This window comes from Vespa velutina, chromosome 9 (assembly GCF_912470025.1).
Source record: "Vespa velutina chromosome 9, iVesVel2.1, whole genome shotgun sequence".
Lineage (NCBI taxonomy): Eukaryota > Metazoa > Arthropoda > Insecta > Hymenoptera > Vespidae > Vespa > Vespa velutina.
The window spans coordinates 3,731,013-3,748,855 of NC_062196.1; the positions used below are offsets into that span (position 1 = coordinate 3,731,013).

At 26.6% G+C, this 17,843-nt stretch overlaps 4 protein-coding genes across 10 annotated transcripts; 1 reads left to right on the forward strand and 3 right to left on the reverse strand.

Annotated features, from left to right (window-relative positions):
• Nucleotides 1–23: 23 nt before the first annotated feature.
• LOC124951568 (GON-4-like protein) lies at nt 24–6,174 on the forward strand. 5 transcript variants are annotated; one of them, XR_007101642.1, is made up of 16 exons: nt 24–594; nt 676–966; nt 1,029–1,294; nt 1,385–1,551; nt 1,652–1,818; nt 1,919–2,236; nt 2,305–2,497; nt 2,561–2,686; nt 2,765–3,367; nt 3,458–3,608; nt 3,712–4,267; nt 4,345–4,573; nt 4,671–5,226; nt 5,301–5,545; nt 5,615–5,741; nt 5,935–6,174. XR_007101642.1 is itself a non-coding variant. In XM_047500145.1 (15 exons), exons 1-15 carry the CDS (start codon nt 152–154, stop codon nt 5,663–5,665), a joined length of 4,362 nt encoding a protein of 1,453 aa, XP_047356101.1. In that variant the 5' UTR covers nt 24–151; the 3' UTR covers nt 5,666–5,825. The 5 variants fall into 5 exon arrangements, 1 of the variants encoding a protein (XP_047356101.1); XR_007101643.1 differs by having other exon boundaries at nt 6,017–6,174; XR_007101641.1 differs by having other exon boundaries at nt 5,615–5,732.
• Nucleotides 6,175–6,515: 341 nt separating this feature from the next.
• LOC124951533 (phosphorylated adapter RNA export protein) lies at nt 6,516–8,766 on the reverse strand. The gene is made up of 4 exons (XM_047500061.1): nt 8,624–8,766; nt 7,688–8,294; nt 7,321–7,596; nt 6,516–7,214 (listed from the first exon to the last, which is right to left on the reverse strand). The coding sequence occupies exons 1-4, from the start codon at nt 8,672–8,674 to the stop codon at nt 6,940–6,942; spliced, it is 1,209 nt and encodes a 402-aa protein (XP_047356017.1). The 5' UTR covers nt 8,675–8,766; the 3' UTR covers nt 6,516–6,939.
• LOC124951534 (exosome complex exonuclease RRP42-like) lies at nt 8,762–11,372 on the reverse strand. Of its 2 annotated transcripts, none has more exons than XM_047500063.1 (6): nt 10,458–11,372; nt 10,174–10,370; nt 9,927–10,092; nt 9,652–9,846; nt 9,393–9,548; nt 8,762–9,257 (listed from the first exon to the last, which is right to left on the reverse strand). In XM_047500063.1, the coding sequence occupies exons 1-6, from the start codon at nt 10,512–10,514 to the stop codon at nt 9,153–9,155; spliced, it is 876 nt and encodes a 291-aa protein (XP_047356019.1). In that variant the 5' UTR covers nt 10,515–11,372; the 3' UTR covers nt 8,762–9,152. The 2 variants fall into 2 exon arrangements, with proteins under 2 accessions (XP_047356019.1, XP_047356020.1); XM_047500064.1 differs by having other exon boundaries at nt 10,174–10,366; nt 10,458–11,365.
• Nucleotides 11,373–11,972: 600 nt separating this feature from the next.
• LOC124951532 (probable Dol-P-Man:Man(7)GlcNAc(2)-PP-Dol alpha-1,6-mannosyltransferase) lies at nt 11,973–17,155 on the reverse strand. 2 transcript variants are annotated; one of them, XM_047500060.1, is made up of 8 exons: nt 17,045–17,155; nt 16,181–16,313; nt 15,918–16,091; nt 15,688–15,841; nt 15,199–15,343; nt 14,861–15,087; nt 14,538–14,786; nt 11,973–14,432 (listed from the first exon to the last, which is right to left on the reverse strand). In XM_047500060.1, exons 3-8 carry the CDS (start codon nt 15,964–15,966, stop codon nt 12,701–12,703), a joined length of 2,556 nt encoding a protein of 851 aa, XP_047356016.1. In that variant the 5' UTR covers nt 15,967–16,091; nt 16,181–16,313; nt 17,045–17,155; the 3' UTR covers nt 11,973–12,700. The 2 variants fall into 2 exon arrangements, with proteins under 2 accessions (XP_047356016.1, XP_047356015.1); XM_047500059.1 differs by having other exon boundaries at nt 16,797–17,119.
• Between the last annotated feature and the right edge of the window lie 688 nt (nt 17,156–17,843).

The window sequence follows — 17,843 nt, forward strand, 5'->3', positions numbered from 1 at the left end:
TTCTATTATGTAGTTCATATTTTGTCCACACATTGCTGAAGTCACTACGAGCGATAGATGGTGAACAGCATTAACGAGTTTTAAGAAAATAATGAAGAGAGTATTAAATTATCACTAACTTATATAGAGAGTTAATTATGTTTTATAAAGGATGAATACAACGAAAAAGAGTGTTAACGAAGAAAAACAAAATTCATCGATTCCTACATACCGTCTTAATGAAGCTCCAAAAAAATGCAATCTATCTTTTTCAATTAATTTTGACTTTGATTATACAAACAGTGATAATTCGTCTGATTCCGAGACAGCTGATTTACAAATAGATATTTCAGAAATCGATAATGATGATCCACCAACTAAACATAAAAGAGAATCAGTCAAAGAAACGTCGGTTCTTAACGAAATGGAAGAAGAAATTGAAAGACAACTTGATGCTAAAGCAGCAAAAACTAATCTAACTGCCACAAATGTAAAAAATATATTAAAACGTGTTATTACAAACAATGAACAAGTAATGGCTGTGGTACAGAAACGTTTACATGATACAGAAGAAGATATCATTTTTGAACCTAAACTCACAAGAGCGAAAGCAAAGTATGTAATTTATCTTAATACATTATATTATATTGTAATATATATAAATTTGTATGAAAGTTTTAATTGATTTTATAATAGAGAATTAGGTGCTGTAGAACAAGTTAATGTATTATGGAACACTAGGCCAGTTAAGAAACCACCGTTACAAGTATTAATAGATGAAGAATTCCCAGAAGATTCTTCTGACGAAGAATATAAGCCAGAGCAAGATAAACAAAGTGATGATGATAGAGAAGTAGAAAATTCCGCCAGTGGTGATATAGAGTCACAACTACCTATCCCAGTACATGAGCTTGATTCAGCTGTACAAAAAAAACCTAAATCACCTAATATTCAATATGATCCAGAGGGGATTTTTAAAATTCCTTGGTAAGAAAATGATATTTCTGTAATTTCAATTATTTTTCATCATTAAAATCTACATTTTTTAGCTTACCTTGTGTACCAACAGAAGAAGAAAGTATTGGTCATAGAACACGTTCTAAACTTTGCTTAAGTGAAACACCGTTAGAACAAATTGAACAGGCATTTGTACCCCCTGATATTACAACAGATATGTATGATTCTGATTGCGATGAAGATTGGGGTAATTTTTTGAAAGAATTTACACAACCTTTAGAACAAGAACATACTGCAGAAGATGATCCAGAAGCTGATCCTGAATACAATATTTTAGAAGATGAAGAAACAGATTTATGTTAGTATCTTGAAATACAAAAATGTTAATAATATATTTAATTATAAATACATAGAATATATGATAATACTAATGTTTATATATTTTCAGTGGATAAAGAAGAATTAAGAGCCGATAAAGATGTCGAAATTACTTTTAAGGAGTTAATTGATTTGTTTGAGTTTACAGATACATTTATCAAACAAGAAGAACAAGAAGTGTCTAAGAAAAGGAAATTATCAGATAATATTGATACACCTGTTGAAAAGAATACATTGGTAAAAATATAATGCTGCTATAAATTTGATACAATTCAAAACAATTTGACTTCTTGATTTAATTGCTAATTGATCACTCAATTGTTTTGTTTTATGATAGAATCATTCTGAACTTTCAATGTTAGTAAATTTTGAGCAACGCCATTTACTAGCTATTCAATTTCAACAACATGTTCAACTATTGGCACAACATTTTGCTATGACATACATGCACCCAGATTTACATATCCTCTCAAAAAAATGTAAAGAATGTTTAAATAACATAAGGTATACGAGAAGTTATATTACAAGACATCAAATTTTTAATAAGATATTAATTAAATTTGTGGATAGATATTTTATTATCATATATTATTTATTTCTTTAGAAATTTAAATAATGGGCCAAATTCTGCATTCAACATAGAAAATGTATTTGATGCATTAAAGTTAGTCTCTGATTGGGAAAATAAATTTTTGGATCCAAAATTTCATGAAGAATTTAAAAAATATATAGAAGATGAAAATACTATAAAAACAAAACATCTTAAAAATAGATGGGAATATATACCTCAATTTTCTCCTGATCTAATAAAATTATTTATTGAAAGTAAAGCTTTGATATATCCACAACTTCTACCAGATATACCATTCAAAAGTGAATTAAATAAATATACAAAGATACCATTTTTAAAGACTGAAGAAACGTAAGTATTTTAATTCTAAAAGATTATGTTAGTACATAATATAGTTATAAATAATATTTTTATTTTAGTTTAATTGCAATAGGCCTTGAACAATTCTTCCCATTTGTGGCATCTCGAAAAACGAAATTTAAAAGTAAAAAGTTCCAATTATTTGATGTGGCTCAATTAATTGCTAAACATTTACTACCTGTTAGAGAATCAAAAAAAATATTTTTCTATATTCGAAGACAACGTTCTGCCAAAGATTCAAATCCAATTAAGGTAGTTAATTGGTATATATTTTTTCATTTATAAAACAATATTTTTAATAGAATTTTATTATAGCGTTATTTTGACAAGGGTATAGCTCCCAGAATAGTACACTGTATAACATTAAAATGTGATCTTAAAGCACCGATACATCAGCCAATACATCTTTTACCTCCAAAATGGCAGAATTATCTTACTAATGTAAGTAAATGAAAACTGTTTGTATATTAAATAAAAAACGTAAGAGTAATATACTAAATAGGTTTGATAATATTGTAGACTAAACCAAAAGTGGATCTTTTAAAATCTAAACGTATTCTGAATTCATATAATGATATATCTAAGATTGAAAATCTAATAAATAATAATTTCTATCTATATCCTTATGTTTCAAAACATCATCCACTACGAAATCCAGTTGTAAATGTTCTGCCTAAAATAATGCCAAATTCGAAACTTTTATTAAATAATATAATAGCAAGAAATGTATCACATGCTCAAGGAAAATCTGATATTCATACAGCTAGATCACAACAACCATGTGATATTAGCAATACTAAAAAAATGTTAAATAAAAGTACTGAAAATACAGACAAAAGTGCAATAACAAATAAGGAAGATAAACAAAGTGAATCGATTAATTCATTAAATGCAGAAATAAAAAACACGAAACTAACAAAAAAGTCAAGTGAAGCATTATTGCAATCTCCACAAATACGAAAAACAACTCCACGTTTGGCAAAAACAAAGAGTGCACAAAATATGAAACTAATGGCTCAAGGTTTAGGATCAAAAAATGTATCTAATTGCAATAATGCAAAGACTAGAGGAAAGGGAGATCTGGAAAAAAATTTGGAGTGTTCTACTGATTCATCAAAAGTTGTAAGTTACAATTTATTTAAATGTATTTACAAATCTGCAATAATAGAAAGTTACAAGAAAATATAAGTTGTATATGATCATTGATTGCAGGACAATGAGGATGAAATTGCAGAACTTATGTTAGCAAGCACTACTATTAAAAAAGATAATAGAAAGAAGGCTAAACAGGCTAGAGAATTAGAAAATATAAAAAGATTATTGGAAGCTGATAATCTTTTGAATGAAGGAGAAAGAGAAGAAAGTATGTTACAATACAATATTGCTTGAATTAGATTTAATTCCCATGCAATTTATACACTTGAAAAGATTATAAATTTATTATTTTTGTTTTTACTTTCATACAGAATTTGCAGCATCATATCTTCAGAAATTACACTTGACATTGGAATCTAATAATCCAGATATTTTAAAAATTGTAATTAAATTAATTTTAGATTACAATGACAAAATTGAAAATCTTAATCAATTGGAACATGAAATCTCTTTTTCTAAAAAGTATGAATCCTCCGAGATGCAAGAAGTGATAGAAAAGAACATGATAACTAGAGATAAATTAGCTATAGATTTATATCAAAACATTTATGATAAATTACGAGATTTTCCAGAATTGTGTTCAGATTTGTTGTTATTTTTAAAACCACATCAAGCTGCATTAATAGGCAAATCTGTAGAATATATAATGTTACAAAAAATGAGCGAATTTTTAAACGTCATACAAGTCTATTTTACTAAGCAGCCATCTCGGCTTGCAAAAATAATGCAGGCCATTACACAACTTTCATCTGATCCTCATGTAACATTAGAAAATGTTCATAATATTATGATTCCACTCCTCAAGGCACATCCCTTAGTTCTGGATCTATTTTTACAAATATTACCTAATGGTAAACCTCCAGAAAGGTAATCATTTTGATGTTTATGGAATTCAGATTATAAACCTGTTTAGTAAAATATATTTTTTTGTGGTTTTTATATAGTTTATTTGCAGTAGATATGTTTGAAAATTTAACTTTCCCACTGGGTCCTCATGATAAAAATAAAGTATATACAGATGATGCACCAGAATTATATGAGAATATAGAATTACCAATGTCAGTTTCCCAAGAAGACCCTTATGGTGGAGATAATTGTAAATGTGATTGTCATAATGCAGATGACTCAAATAACAGAAATACTAATGAACATTGTATATCTTGTGGAACTAGGGTATACATTTATAATCGTTTAATTTTATTATATTACATATGTATTACTCTTTCTTTAATTTTATTACATTACATATGTATAAATTTTTATTTGACAGTTTCTTAATGGACGAATATATCTTCAAACTTCTGAAGGCTTACGTCCTGCAAAAATAACATTCCCAGGAGCTGATAAAGAGAAATTAGAAAATATAGCAAGAGTGTCTTTAAAAGTTGCTGATAAATTTACACCACCTATTGCATCTAGACAACGCCGAAAATCTTCGAAAGCCGATATTGGTGACGATTCATGTCAAAAACAATGTCTTCCCAAAAATTCACCTGTGAAAGAAAATGAAGATAACGAAAGAACTATATCAAGATCTAAAAGAGGTACGAAATCACCACCCAAATCCGGAGAACCAAAAAAATCATTGAAAAAAGTAACATTCACTGATGAAGTAATATCTACTAAAAAGGCATACTCTCCACAATCTATAAATAAACGTGAAAAGAAGATAGAACGAAAGACGCGATTGGAACAAAATTCTTATGATAATTCATGTTCAGAAAGTGACTATACCACCAAATGTGTTACAATTGAAAATATATTTGAAAAAGAAATATCTTCAAAGGATAATATGTTCACGAACAAGAACATGGAACATGATATGAGTAAGCACAATTGATTTTATTTTTAAATCATATATACGCATAAGATCGTATAATTAAAAATATATTTTTAACAGAAGATAGTATTATGTCGCCTAGTCCAGAAAAAGATAGAGATATAATAAGTAGTAGCAGAAGTTTCGAAAAAATGGATGTTTCAAATGATTGTGATTCTGATACAAATTCTGAAATGGAATTTATTAATGACAAACCTTGGACACGGCAAGAAGATATGATCCTTCTTTTAGCCATTAAGGAAGAGTATTCGGAAAATACATTTTTGAAGGTTAGCCAACAATTGGAAGATCGTACCATTGAACAGGTATAGATATATAGATACTTATAATTTTTTTCTTTAATTTACATAGATACTGATATTATTTCATTTTAGGTCAAGGAAAGATGCAAAACATTACTTTCTTTGTTAGAGCAAATGGTATAATTATTAGTCAAAGAGATCTGTGAATCGTATCTTGTGTACATACGATATTTAACGTGATTGGAGAAAGGTTAGAAAAGTACTTGTATTACGATTTTTATATTTACAAAATTAATTTAATTAATAAATATAAATAATAATAAATTATTTAATTCGATTTTGATCCATGATTTTATTTTTCTTTTATACATGTCTGCTCGTAACAAATTTATACACATATTTCTTTTTTAATGATGATTTAAAAATTTAATTATACTTTCATCATTTTAAAGACAAATATGTGATATAAGTATAAATATAAAATTGTTATTAAGATGTGGGACAAAATTACAACATACAAAATATTGTTTACAGTGCTATGAAATGTATCATACAAGACGTTTACTACTATAAATCAAGAACTTAAGATTAGATATGAAGAAAAACATTTTTAAAAGCATCAGTTTACAGTCATAACGTAATTTACAATAAAACATTCCTATAATTAATTTAATAAAGTTTCTTAAAATTTGTATAGTCTAAGGTTTTTTTTTTTTCAAAAGCAAGAAATATCGAATGAAAATGTTAAAGATAATCATTTTTTGACTAAAAACTTAATAAATTTAATAAAAGATTATACTTGTTATTTTTAATAACATTATGTTTAAAAACATAATTTCATAAAGTATATTTAATATAAAGGTTTATCCACAGATTATAATTATATTAATGTGTAAAAATTTATAATCATGGCATTGCTAAATCTTAAATATACAAAATGATAATAATATAATCATAGTTTTATAACAATTCGACTATATCAAGCCATGATCAAAAATTTTTGCACAATATTTAGTCCTTTTAGTTCATAGTACAAATTATAATCAATTTTATTTGTTTCTAAAAACATTATTAACATGGACACTATTTATCGTCACAAATTGTTTTATGTAATAACGTAATGTGTACCTTGCAATATTTTTATCCTCAATTTATCTCGTACTTTGGCTATATATTTCAGATCTTCTCTCATTGTATTCATAAATGGCATATTAGATTGCAATATAAAAATGTAGGGAACAAGATGTAATTCTAGTAAAAAAAAAAATGTAAAATAATTATTACACAGCAAATAAAAGTTTCACTATTTCAGTATAAGTCAGTCTAATATTGTCATCTGTGAATATGATGAGCATGTACAAACCATACAAATTTATTGCATATACACATTGTAGTCTAAATTATCATTATTCTGGATTGTACTTTTGATGCCAATTTGTGGAGTAAAATTAAGATATTCAAAACTCTTCCATGTTATCTACATCTATACCAATGTCGAGAAAATCATCATAATCTTGAACTTGTCTTGATTGAGGAGAGTGTTCAGAATGATGTTCAGTGTGATCTGGATCATCTGTAACGGGACTAGGTGGAGGATTAGTTACTGTACGATCAGAATCTAAAGGCATTCTATCCATTCCTACACCACGTCTTAACCTTGCTTCTTCTGCAATCTGGCTGGTAGAAAACTCTGCTTTCGTTAATAAAGCTGGAAGATCTTTATCAGATCCATCTGAAGAAATACAAAATATTATACAATTTAATATAATGTTTATTAAGTGGATAATTTTTTCCTATATTCGGTTGTCATCATCATATTATTTTAATTTAAAACTCACTTTCAAGGCTTCTCATGAGTTCCTGTGTTTTTTTTCTTTTCTCATCAGCTTGTATTTTTTTTTGTTCCACATTTTTTTTCTTATCGATATAAAATATTTCTCTGATTTTTTCTTGTGGAATATGTTCGTCATTTTTTATAAGCCATAAATATACACCACCTGTTGTTCTTCTACGAGATCCATTCATTGTTAACAAACCACCATTTTCTTCGATTTTTTTGGTTTTTTGAAAAAAGTCAATTGCTTTTTCTTTTCCAATTATTTTTACTATTTTTCCTACAAGAAACAAGTAATCAAATATTTATAATAGATATTTTTTATAAGAAGATAAGTGATTAAAGAATATAAAATATATTTTTAAAATTACTTATAAGGAGATTCTTATTTTCGCAAAGTTTATCCGCAATATCAATTGCAACATCTGAATCTGTTGAATTTATTGTTGTACTTAAATCTGCTACAATACGTATAGGTCCCTTTTGACCATCAACTTCCATAGAATTTCTTCTTTTCCCTAATTTAAGTTTTATATTTTGTCTATCAGAATTTGTCCTTTTATTGGTTAGTCTTTGTCCATATTTTTCATCATCTGGACTAATATTATTACGAGATCCATTGGCATTTGATGGATATCGAAGAGTAAAATTATAACTTTCAACGCTACGTTCTTGATAGAGTTTCTTTGTAACACCACATGAAACTAAATCTTCTGTTAACGATTCTTCTTGCACCTGTGTACACCATACTTTGTATTTATCGTTATTTTTTCCCCAATTATTAGATAAGCTTTTAGATCTTTTTATTTTCAACTTAGGTTTTTTGTTTCTAGTATGTGCTGAATCGGAATCTGAATCACTTTCTGTGTCCACAGAATCATCTGATTCATCACTATATCCCAGTTTTGTCTGTCCTTCTGTTGCTTGCACCACGTGAGGCCTCTGCAGTACATTGTATTCTTCAAAAATATCGGTTGGCTATAGAAAGACATAATCTTTAATTGATAGTATATTTATTTTAATAATACAATTTTATTATTATATTTACATTGAGATATGTACTTTAAAAGATATTACATATATAAATCTAAAATACTTGTAAAATGTTAAATATGATAATTTTAAATATCTTACAAATTTGTTAAAAATAACAGTCTTATTGAAAATATCGTATTATTAATAAATTAATATAATAAACAATGATTTATTAAATACAGAACAGAAAGAACAATTTCATGAGAACGAGTATTTATATTCATACATTTTAATTTAGACTCCTGTCAAAAACAAAATACTTAATATCTGACCTCATCATCGACAATCTCGCCATCTTCAAGTTCTAAAGGCTCTGCTTCCATATCCGAATTTGGAAAATGATATCTTTTCTAACGAAACAAATATTTTAAATAAGAATTATTTGTTTCAGTTGCACAACAACATAATACCTTAACCACTTTTCTAACTTTATGGCAATATCGCAGCAGATTCTTTTGTTCGTTTTCATGACAGAAATAATATTTGCTCTTCTATCCTTATGGCGATTGGTGAAACATTCAAACTTTCAACGAATGGATTTCTAGGTTTAACAAGTTTGTTTCGAACGTATATTCAAGAGAATACTCATGTATTGAAGATATAATGAACTATATATACGAAAGAAATAAAGAGAGAGAGAAAGAGAAAGAATATAGTATTCAAATTTTTGTAAAATATATGAAAATTCGAAAAAATAAAAGGTTATATATAAAATAATGTTCTATACTTTTTTTTTTTTTTTAATCATTTATACAATTTTCATTAAAATTTATGTACATTAAAATTAGTATGTTGTATTTTTCATCTGAGAAATCCAACTATAGGTTTCGTTGGTCCAAGTTCTGTTTCTTTCTTTAATGCATTCATAAGAGCATCATTTAATGCAAGTGCAATAGTTTTACCCATCTGTAAATGATCATAAAATTTCCATGAAATATTTGACATTTCTTATATATTATTTATTTTGACTACAATACATATATATAGACACAAAAATAATATTATGCTCATTTTAATATTAATAAACCATTTTTCAAATACCTCTAGCATTTTAAGTAATATAGTATCTTGCATACTACCATATCCTATTTTGACAATTGATGTTATATTACCATTTGGCATTATAGATATAATTGTACTTGCTGGACTACACATTTCTTCTTCTGAAGTAGGATCTATTACACAATTTTCTCCTATCTAAAAAAAAATAGAATATCTATATTTTTTATCTATAAATAGATAACGATTAATTTAAATCATATTCATTTTTATGCAATAATCAATATCTGCATATACTTACTTTACACAAAGTGACAATAACTGGATAATTTGTAATATCTAATTTGATACAATCAAAAGGATCATCTGATATTTGTATATCTGCTTCTCCACCATCAAGAGATGCAGCAGTTACTCTTGGTATTTCTGTACTATATAAAGCAGCTTTTACAGCTATACCTACAGCATCAAAAAGATTCCCTCCACATTGTAATATCTATGAACATATTCAAATTTTCTTCATATGGACCACAAATGTGATTGTATTTTTTTAATATATATGCAAATAGCTCTTACCAAAATATCAACAAACATTTTCCAACATTTTTTATATGGTAAAATACATAAATCTTTTAAGTTAAATGCACCTGGAGTTTGATAAGATAATGACAAAATGTTACTTATTTCCATTGCTAGATCATCTCCACCTTTACCTTCAAATTCTGGGGTAGCATTGGCTGAACTACAAAATAATATATTATATATATATATTAATAAAATTATATGAAGAGTATAAGTTTAGATTAGTGTTTAAACAACATACCAATCTACAAAAAATTCTAATTTTCCTTCACATGGTCGATCAATATATGGTGAATCAATTTCTACTTTAACACCAACTAAAATGTCAGTATTTCCTATTCGTAATCTTGATGAACCATGCGTTTGTTGCATCAAATTGGTTTCAATTTCGAATGATCGATATTCATATCTTTTTCTTCCATCATTTCTAAAATCTGCCTAAACGTTTCAAAGGAAGTATATTGATTTTTATTCAAAAACTTTAATTTATTTTACAATGTATACACACATGTATTTTATACTTACATCAACTCCATGAAGAATAAACGTTTTTTCTCCTAAGCTCAATGGAACTTCGGCCATTTTTATAAATTACATAAAAATAATATTTATTTGAAACCCAATATATATCTATATTGTATATTAATTATAAAAATTTAATTTATTTATATTTTGCATTTCCAATCAAAGTTAAGGATTCACTCTTCCACATACGAGTGAACCAGTGATGCTAATGTTTTTAGGATGTGTAATATAAGAAAATTTCTTCGAAAATTTACTTGTGAATGGTTTTTTATTTTTGATTGATTTATTAGGATAGGATCTTCTTGTTTAAACACATTTATAATTATTTAAAATTTTAAATATTTTACTGTTTAGTTTGAAATATTTTTGTCGCATGGAAATAATAAAGAATCGTTATATTCGAGTTCTAATAAAGAATGAGTGACAAAACATTAGGTTATGGATGGTCTTTGGATTACAAGCTGAAACTGTGCATGATTTTCTTATAATATTTAAAATATTTGCTCGTAAGAAAGAGCATCGAAGGGTTTGCTTTATATTTTTAAATAACTATTAATTAAATATTTAATCGAATCCAATTGTTATGTACGCGTGAGATGGAAATAACCAAACAAGCTTATACGATAGACATATGGTGGATAGACAACATTCTCCGCTTGTATTTGTAGTTCATATCTTGTTCATAGTCATCGCTAAAATCACACACACTTCGAATAAAAGATAATGAACAGCTGTAACGAAATTTTTTGAAATACAAATAACGTGCCGTTTATAGCGCTAGTATCGTTGTCGGCGCTAAATAGGATTTCGTGTCTTGAATTTTGAATTGTCAATATTTGTTTCAGAATAATTTATGAAGATTTCATTTGTTTAAAAATTTTGTACATGAATTTACGGTGTAGAAACATTGCAAAATGATTTTATTAAGAAATATTTTCAAGGTATTTGAATAGTTTTTGTCTCTTCATGATATAATTTAAAAGTATCATATGTATGCAATATTTAAAAAATTTAATCGTTTTAATTATGCTTTAAATTTGTACCGAAATCAGTGTATATTGATTAATATTATATATTAATGAAATAATTTAGAATAGATGGATGAAATCTTCACATGTTTTTGCTTTACAACATCGATATTTGGATATATCTAAATACTTTGCTTCTACTTCTGTAAAGGATACAAAAAGTTTTCAAAAATTTAAATTAAAACAGGCCAGAATGCAGGTATATATTTTAATTCATGATCTTTGCTAATCGATAATGCTACTTTAAAAATTGATGTAAGTATTTTACTTTAACAGCGCGATGATGAAATTCCTATATATTTAAAAGCTGGTTTCCGGGATAAGGTTTTATTTAATATAACATTGGTTTTAATTCTATTCGAAATTATTGGGGTTATTTATACGTTACGTGATTTGATTAAACGTGATTAAATTAATCTTTCATAATAATTAAAATTTAAGTTATATGTTTAAGTATTACCTAGCTAATAAGATCAAAATACACGCATTAGATTATTAAACTTTTTACTGTTGTAAAACATTAATACACAATATATTACATAGACATACTTTTTTTTCTCATATATACTATCTTGTAATAAGTTCCGGAAGAAATTCGTAAGGCACTTGGTTGTTCTGCGAATACCAATATGGAGACTATTTTATTCTAATATTAATCAATAAGAGTAAAACATTAGAATATATAATTATATTATTTTTTTTTATACATTATATTAAGTGACATAAATAATATAGAGGAGATAAAGAACTTCACGAAATTTTATAAATATAATGTTTAAATGCAAATAAGTAAAAAACGATAGGATTTCAATTGTATTATTTAAATTTAAGCTTTATAACAGAGCTTGATAGAACACTTGGATAAAATGTTTATACCATAAATAACCTGACATAATGGTTTTATTGTATAGCTCATTTTTGTAACAAAAAGTATGAAAATTAGAATAAATTCTAATATATTTGTAACTACTCTTTTGAACAGAAATTATTATTGATGTAGTTACAGTAGAATTTAGTCTTTATTAATACATTAAGATATGTTGTAATTTATCAATAATGGATTTAGGAATGAGAGGCGCATGATCGTCCATATTAGTAAAGCAGATGTATCAACTAAAAAATACAAGTTCTTTTATATCACAGGAAAAATATTTACATCATTCTTAAGGTATTCCTTTTCAAAGAAGATGATTCATTAGACAAGGTTTAATTTCTTCAACTATTGTTTTCAGTTTTATCTGTTTTACTTGTATCATCCTTAGATATTTGATCTTTACTTATATCAATAGCTATATTGACAGACTTTGGAGAATTTACAGATTGCCTGTTGGTATTAACAACATGATCGTTTTTATTAGAAACTTTATTTAAGTTTAAGTTCATTCTAGAGTTGCTTATCGTTGATATATCTATTGTAGCATCTTTTTGCTGTTTTCCATCTTTTTCAGTGATTTGATTAAGAATTACTTTTTTCACAGCATTTGTGTCTGTTTGTGGAAATGCTCGAGGCACATTATTTTGGATATGAATTTGTTTTTTATTTTCTAAGTTCAAAGTAGATTTCCCTTTACTCCTTTTTCTACGTTGAATCAAATCTTTTAAAGCTTCACTAAAGTCCATTAATGTTTCCGATATTGGTTTATTCATATATTTATTTGCTATTTCATCAAATTTATCATCTTCTTCAGAAGTTAATTCACTTTTAAGATGTTTAAATTGATCTATTATTTCTTTTAAACTTTCTTTAGCATCTTTAACAGTTTTCAAGTTGTGATTATTTGCATGATAATTATTTAATGATTCTGCATCTTCGTTTTCTATTGTTCCATCTTTTTCATTAGAATATTCATTACTATTCAAATTAGTATAATGTTGCTGTGAATCATTATCTTCATATGCAAAATCTTTTTCAAATTCTTTAAATTGATCTATAATGTTTCTAATACTCTCTTTTACATTGATTGTAACTTCTTTATCTTTCCTTTGACTTATGATTTGTTGTTTTTCCTTTATATCTTGTTTTATATCTTGTTTTGTTGAAATTTTTGGTAATATGGTTGATTCCATTTTTATTTTCATTGGTTTTTTAATCTTTACATTAAGTTTACTTGTAATATCTACATTTTCTTTTTCCTTAGTTATATCTTTTTTGATATTATTTATTTGAATTTTTTCTTGAATTCTCTTTTTTACAGTTTCTTTTATGTTACTGATATTTTCAACAGCACCAACAGCATCATTTTTAGATTTTAATTTAGTTTCTATCGATCCTTTCTCATAATGTACATCCTTCTCTATTATTTTTTGATAATTAGTACCAGAGTTATCTTTTATATTAATTTTTACTGTGGGTATGACTCGTGATTCATTTTCTTGATTTATTATATCCATATCTTTTGAAACATTATCTAATGAATCTGCAGATGTTTTAACAAATTGTTTATTTTCATCTGATAATATATTTGATATATCATCAGATTGGATTTCTTTTTGTTTAATAGATTCGATTTCAGCTTTTATTAAAGGTTTTTCAATCGAAGATAATGGTTTTCCAATTTCTTCTAAAGATTCAACAATATCATCAAGTATTGGCTCCATACTTTCTAAGACATCATTAGTTACATTTAGACTTGTATCTGATATTGTACTATCATTCTGAAATAAATTACGCGTGGAATGCTTGGAAACTTTAGCTCTATTCGGATCATATTTGATATTAGCTTTTCTTTTCATAATGAATATAGTTGGTTTTGTTTTTATTTTAATTGGTGGTAACATATTATAATTTAATGTTATATGTGAAAAGCCATCAATCGAATCCAAGATTTCATGAGTTTTTAAATAAGGTTTTATATTGGGAGAATATTTGCTTTTGGCTTCTATTAACAAATGTGTATATTGTAATATTTCTGGATCATTAACAGTTACATCTTCTTGTTTTGAATAGCTGTAAAATTATTGTAATATTAATAATTAATAATTATTATTATTAACTTTTTGCTATACTGATAATTACCAAATAATAATTTGATATTATTATTTTATTACTTACATCCAAGACGAATTAGTTTGTGTAAATCTTGATACTCCAGTTTGTGCTGCTAAATTATCGATATGTACATATACTGACTCTGAAGAATTTTGTTCAAGTCTATGCAGTCTAGCAATAGCCAAACCTCCTGGATAGTTACAACTAGCTATGCATAAGAGAAACATAGAGAATATGGTATTTAAAACTAAGTGACCAACGACAATTAGCGACAACATTCCATTCCATGGCGATTTTCTTCTATTTTCCCATCTATCAATTATAAAATTAAAATTGATAATAAATAGTGAATTTAAATTTTCTATTTAGAATTAAAATACTCTTACATTCTATGACATGCAGCTGCTGTTGCAACATTTAGCAAGGGGAAGACATATATTATAAATCTTAATTCTTTATGTGGTAGAAATGAAAATAGTACCACAAATATTATAGCAGGAACGGTAAATGCACGTACACGTGGATCCCATAAAATCCCCAAAGGAATCAGAAAATACGAAACAGCTAGGCCACGTGGAAGAGCTGAGTAAAAGTACCATAAAAATGGAGATGTCTATTTATATGTCAAGGCATATTTATATTAAAATATAAAAAATTAGATAATAAAGAATAATAAGAAGATAAAGAAAAAACAGTTAATTTTAATAGAAAATTTTAAGGATACACCCCATTCACTGCTCTTATTAAGAATGGTGTTGAAATAAAATACTTCTCCTTCTGGCCATAATAAACGTTTCCAAAAGATTGTGTCTATTCCAATAGTAAGTGTTAGGAATAATATACCGGCAGGTATTGCAATTTTAAGTAATCTAAAAATAAAATATTATATCAGTTCCTGTAATATTGGTTTCTTTTTTTTTTAAAAAAAGGATGAGATATAAATTTTGACGAAAAAATTTTCACTTTAATATGATAAAATATTCCATTTGTCTAAACGCAAAGTATGTTGCAGATTTTTTTTTTTCTTTTTTTCTTTTCTTTTTTAACTATCCCTGAACAAAAAAGCAAATACTTTGTAATAAGTTTTATACGCAAACAAAGCTTACAAATCTGTGCAGTTTTGCAGAAGATCCCTTGATGATTCTAATCACTTCTGTATGTAATGTTACAGCCATACTAGGTATCAATGGTCCGCAATATAATATGTAAATACCTTGGAACAGAAAGTTTCTGGTTGGCTATATCATATAAAAGGAATAGTCCCAAAAGAATAGAAAGTTCTGCTCTGAATATGATTATGGCTGCAGCTGACGACCAAATAAATATAACATGATTCTGTTTTAACCATCCATATAGCGCCAGCAATACTAAAAATCCAAAAAAAATTGTTAAATTTTTTTTTTATTATATCATTTAATAGCTCAAAATTAAATATATAATTACCTAGAGGCATGGCCATTATATTAGGCAAAGGTCGGCTAAGATAATACATAAAATGATACTGCGTTACCGTAATAGCCACAAACCAGTTTGTAAATTTAATACCAAAGACATTTTCTAAGGCATTTCTATATAATTTCAAAGTGCCTATTACCAGCAAACTCAAAGTAGCTCTTACTGCAAAAAAAAAAAAATAGAAGATATTTTATAATTGATATATCAAGGAACATTTGAATTCTCAAAATAATTTCTAATAAGAAACTTACCTATATATTGTGCAAGAAATTTATTAATATGAAAATATTTAATAGCTGCCACAAAGGGATAAGCAAGACCGGATATCGCAATAGGTCCAAGAAAAGTACGCGGTACAACTCCAGGAAACTCATGATGATCGTACTGTTAAGGTAAAAGCTTTATTAATTTTATTAAATTTTTTAAATAGGTACTATATAAATAATAAAATGGATTGGTATCATATTGTTATGATTTAAAAAAAAAAAAAAAAAAAAAAAAAAAAAAAAAAATAAAAAAAAAATAAATAAAAAAAAAAATAAAAAAAAATAAAAAACGAATTATTGTTATTATCGACATATGTGTATACGATTATATCATTATATTTATATAAAACAAGGAAGTGTACGTAGTTCAAATAACAGGTGCATAAATGCAACTGTGTCTCAGCTGATTGTACGATTATAAATACGCGCATCTCGTGCTAAATATAATACATGAGCTTTTGCGTAATATCTATTCGTTCGTGTTCGACAACCTGTCAAGTAAGACAAATAGTCTCGTCTAATTTAATTAAAACTGTTGAAGATTCTATTTTCTTTTTCAAATGTTTTTTTTTTTATGAATAATTAACGATTAATGAATTACCTCAGACAAATTAAAGCCATGATACAAGAGGTCGTGTGTCGCTTGTAGATTAAAACTTTCTTCGACTTTTGTGAATGGACAATACAATAAATGTATCGTTGCCACTAAAATAATTAAATGATCCATATTGTTGTTCTACATTTACGATCGATTCGAAACAAATTTGATTAATTCTTTTTTGCTCATGATCAAATTTGCAAAGACGTACGGCTTTATCGTAGTATGATAAAAATGATAAATTATATTACGACAAATCTGGCACCACGTCGTCTGCTTCGTTATTTCCAACACTTTCTATATCCAAACTGTGAAAAATCAAGAATACCAACGTGCCGAATAATATTGTTCCTAGATGAAATGATATTTATATGTTGGCAAGGAAGTAATACGATCGAAGAAATTCTTCGTTGGTCGATAAACATATATTCTCTCTAGACACATTTTGGATAGGAAGAATTAGAAAAAAAAAAAGAAAAAAAAAAAAAAAAAAGATTAAAGTATCAATAAAAAATTTTATTTTTCTTTAAACGATACGTTAAATTTGACATACGATTAATAATAATTGTATAAAAGTACAACATTTTTTTTCTTTTTTCTTTTTCTTCTTCATTCGTTAATCATATAAAAAAAAAAAAAAAAAAAAGAAAAAAAAATCGTATAAGACAACGTGAAGTTATTTTAACGTGAGTAATATTAATTTTTTCAATGTTAATGAAATTCTTGGGTTATTTAAAATCGCATTAGAAAAAAATGACACTTGACATTTTCCATCGGTACGCTTGTAACGAGAAGAATAACTAGATATACTCGTATAATATGTATCTTGGCATTAAAAATATCACCGAAGATAATTGGAACGCAACTTATATATAACACAATACATATATGTATATACACGTTGACACGAAGGAGCTAAGGATTTTACTAAAATATTTATAATCTATATGATATAGAATTTACTCACGAAGATAAAAGAAAAATTGACAAATCAACGAATAAGTGACATGGATCGATGATCGTGAAACGATATAAAATTACATACGTAAC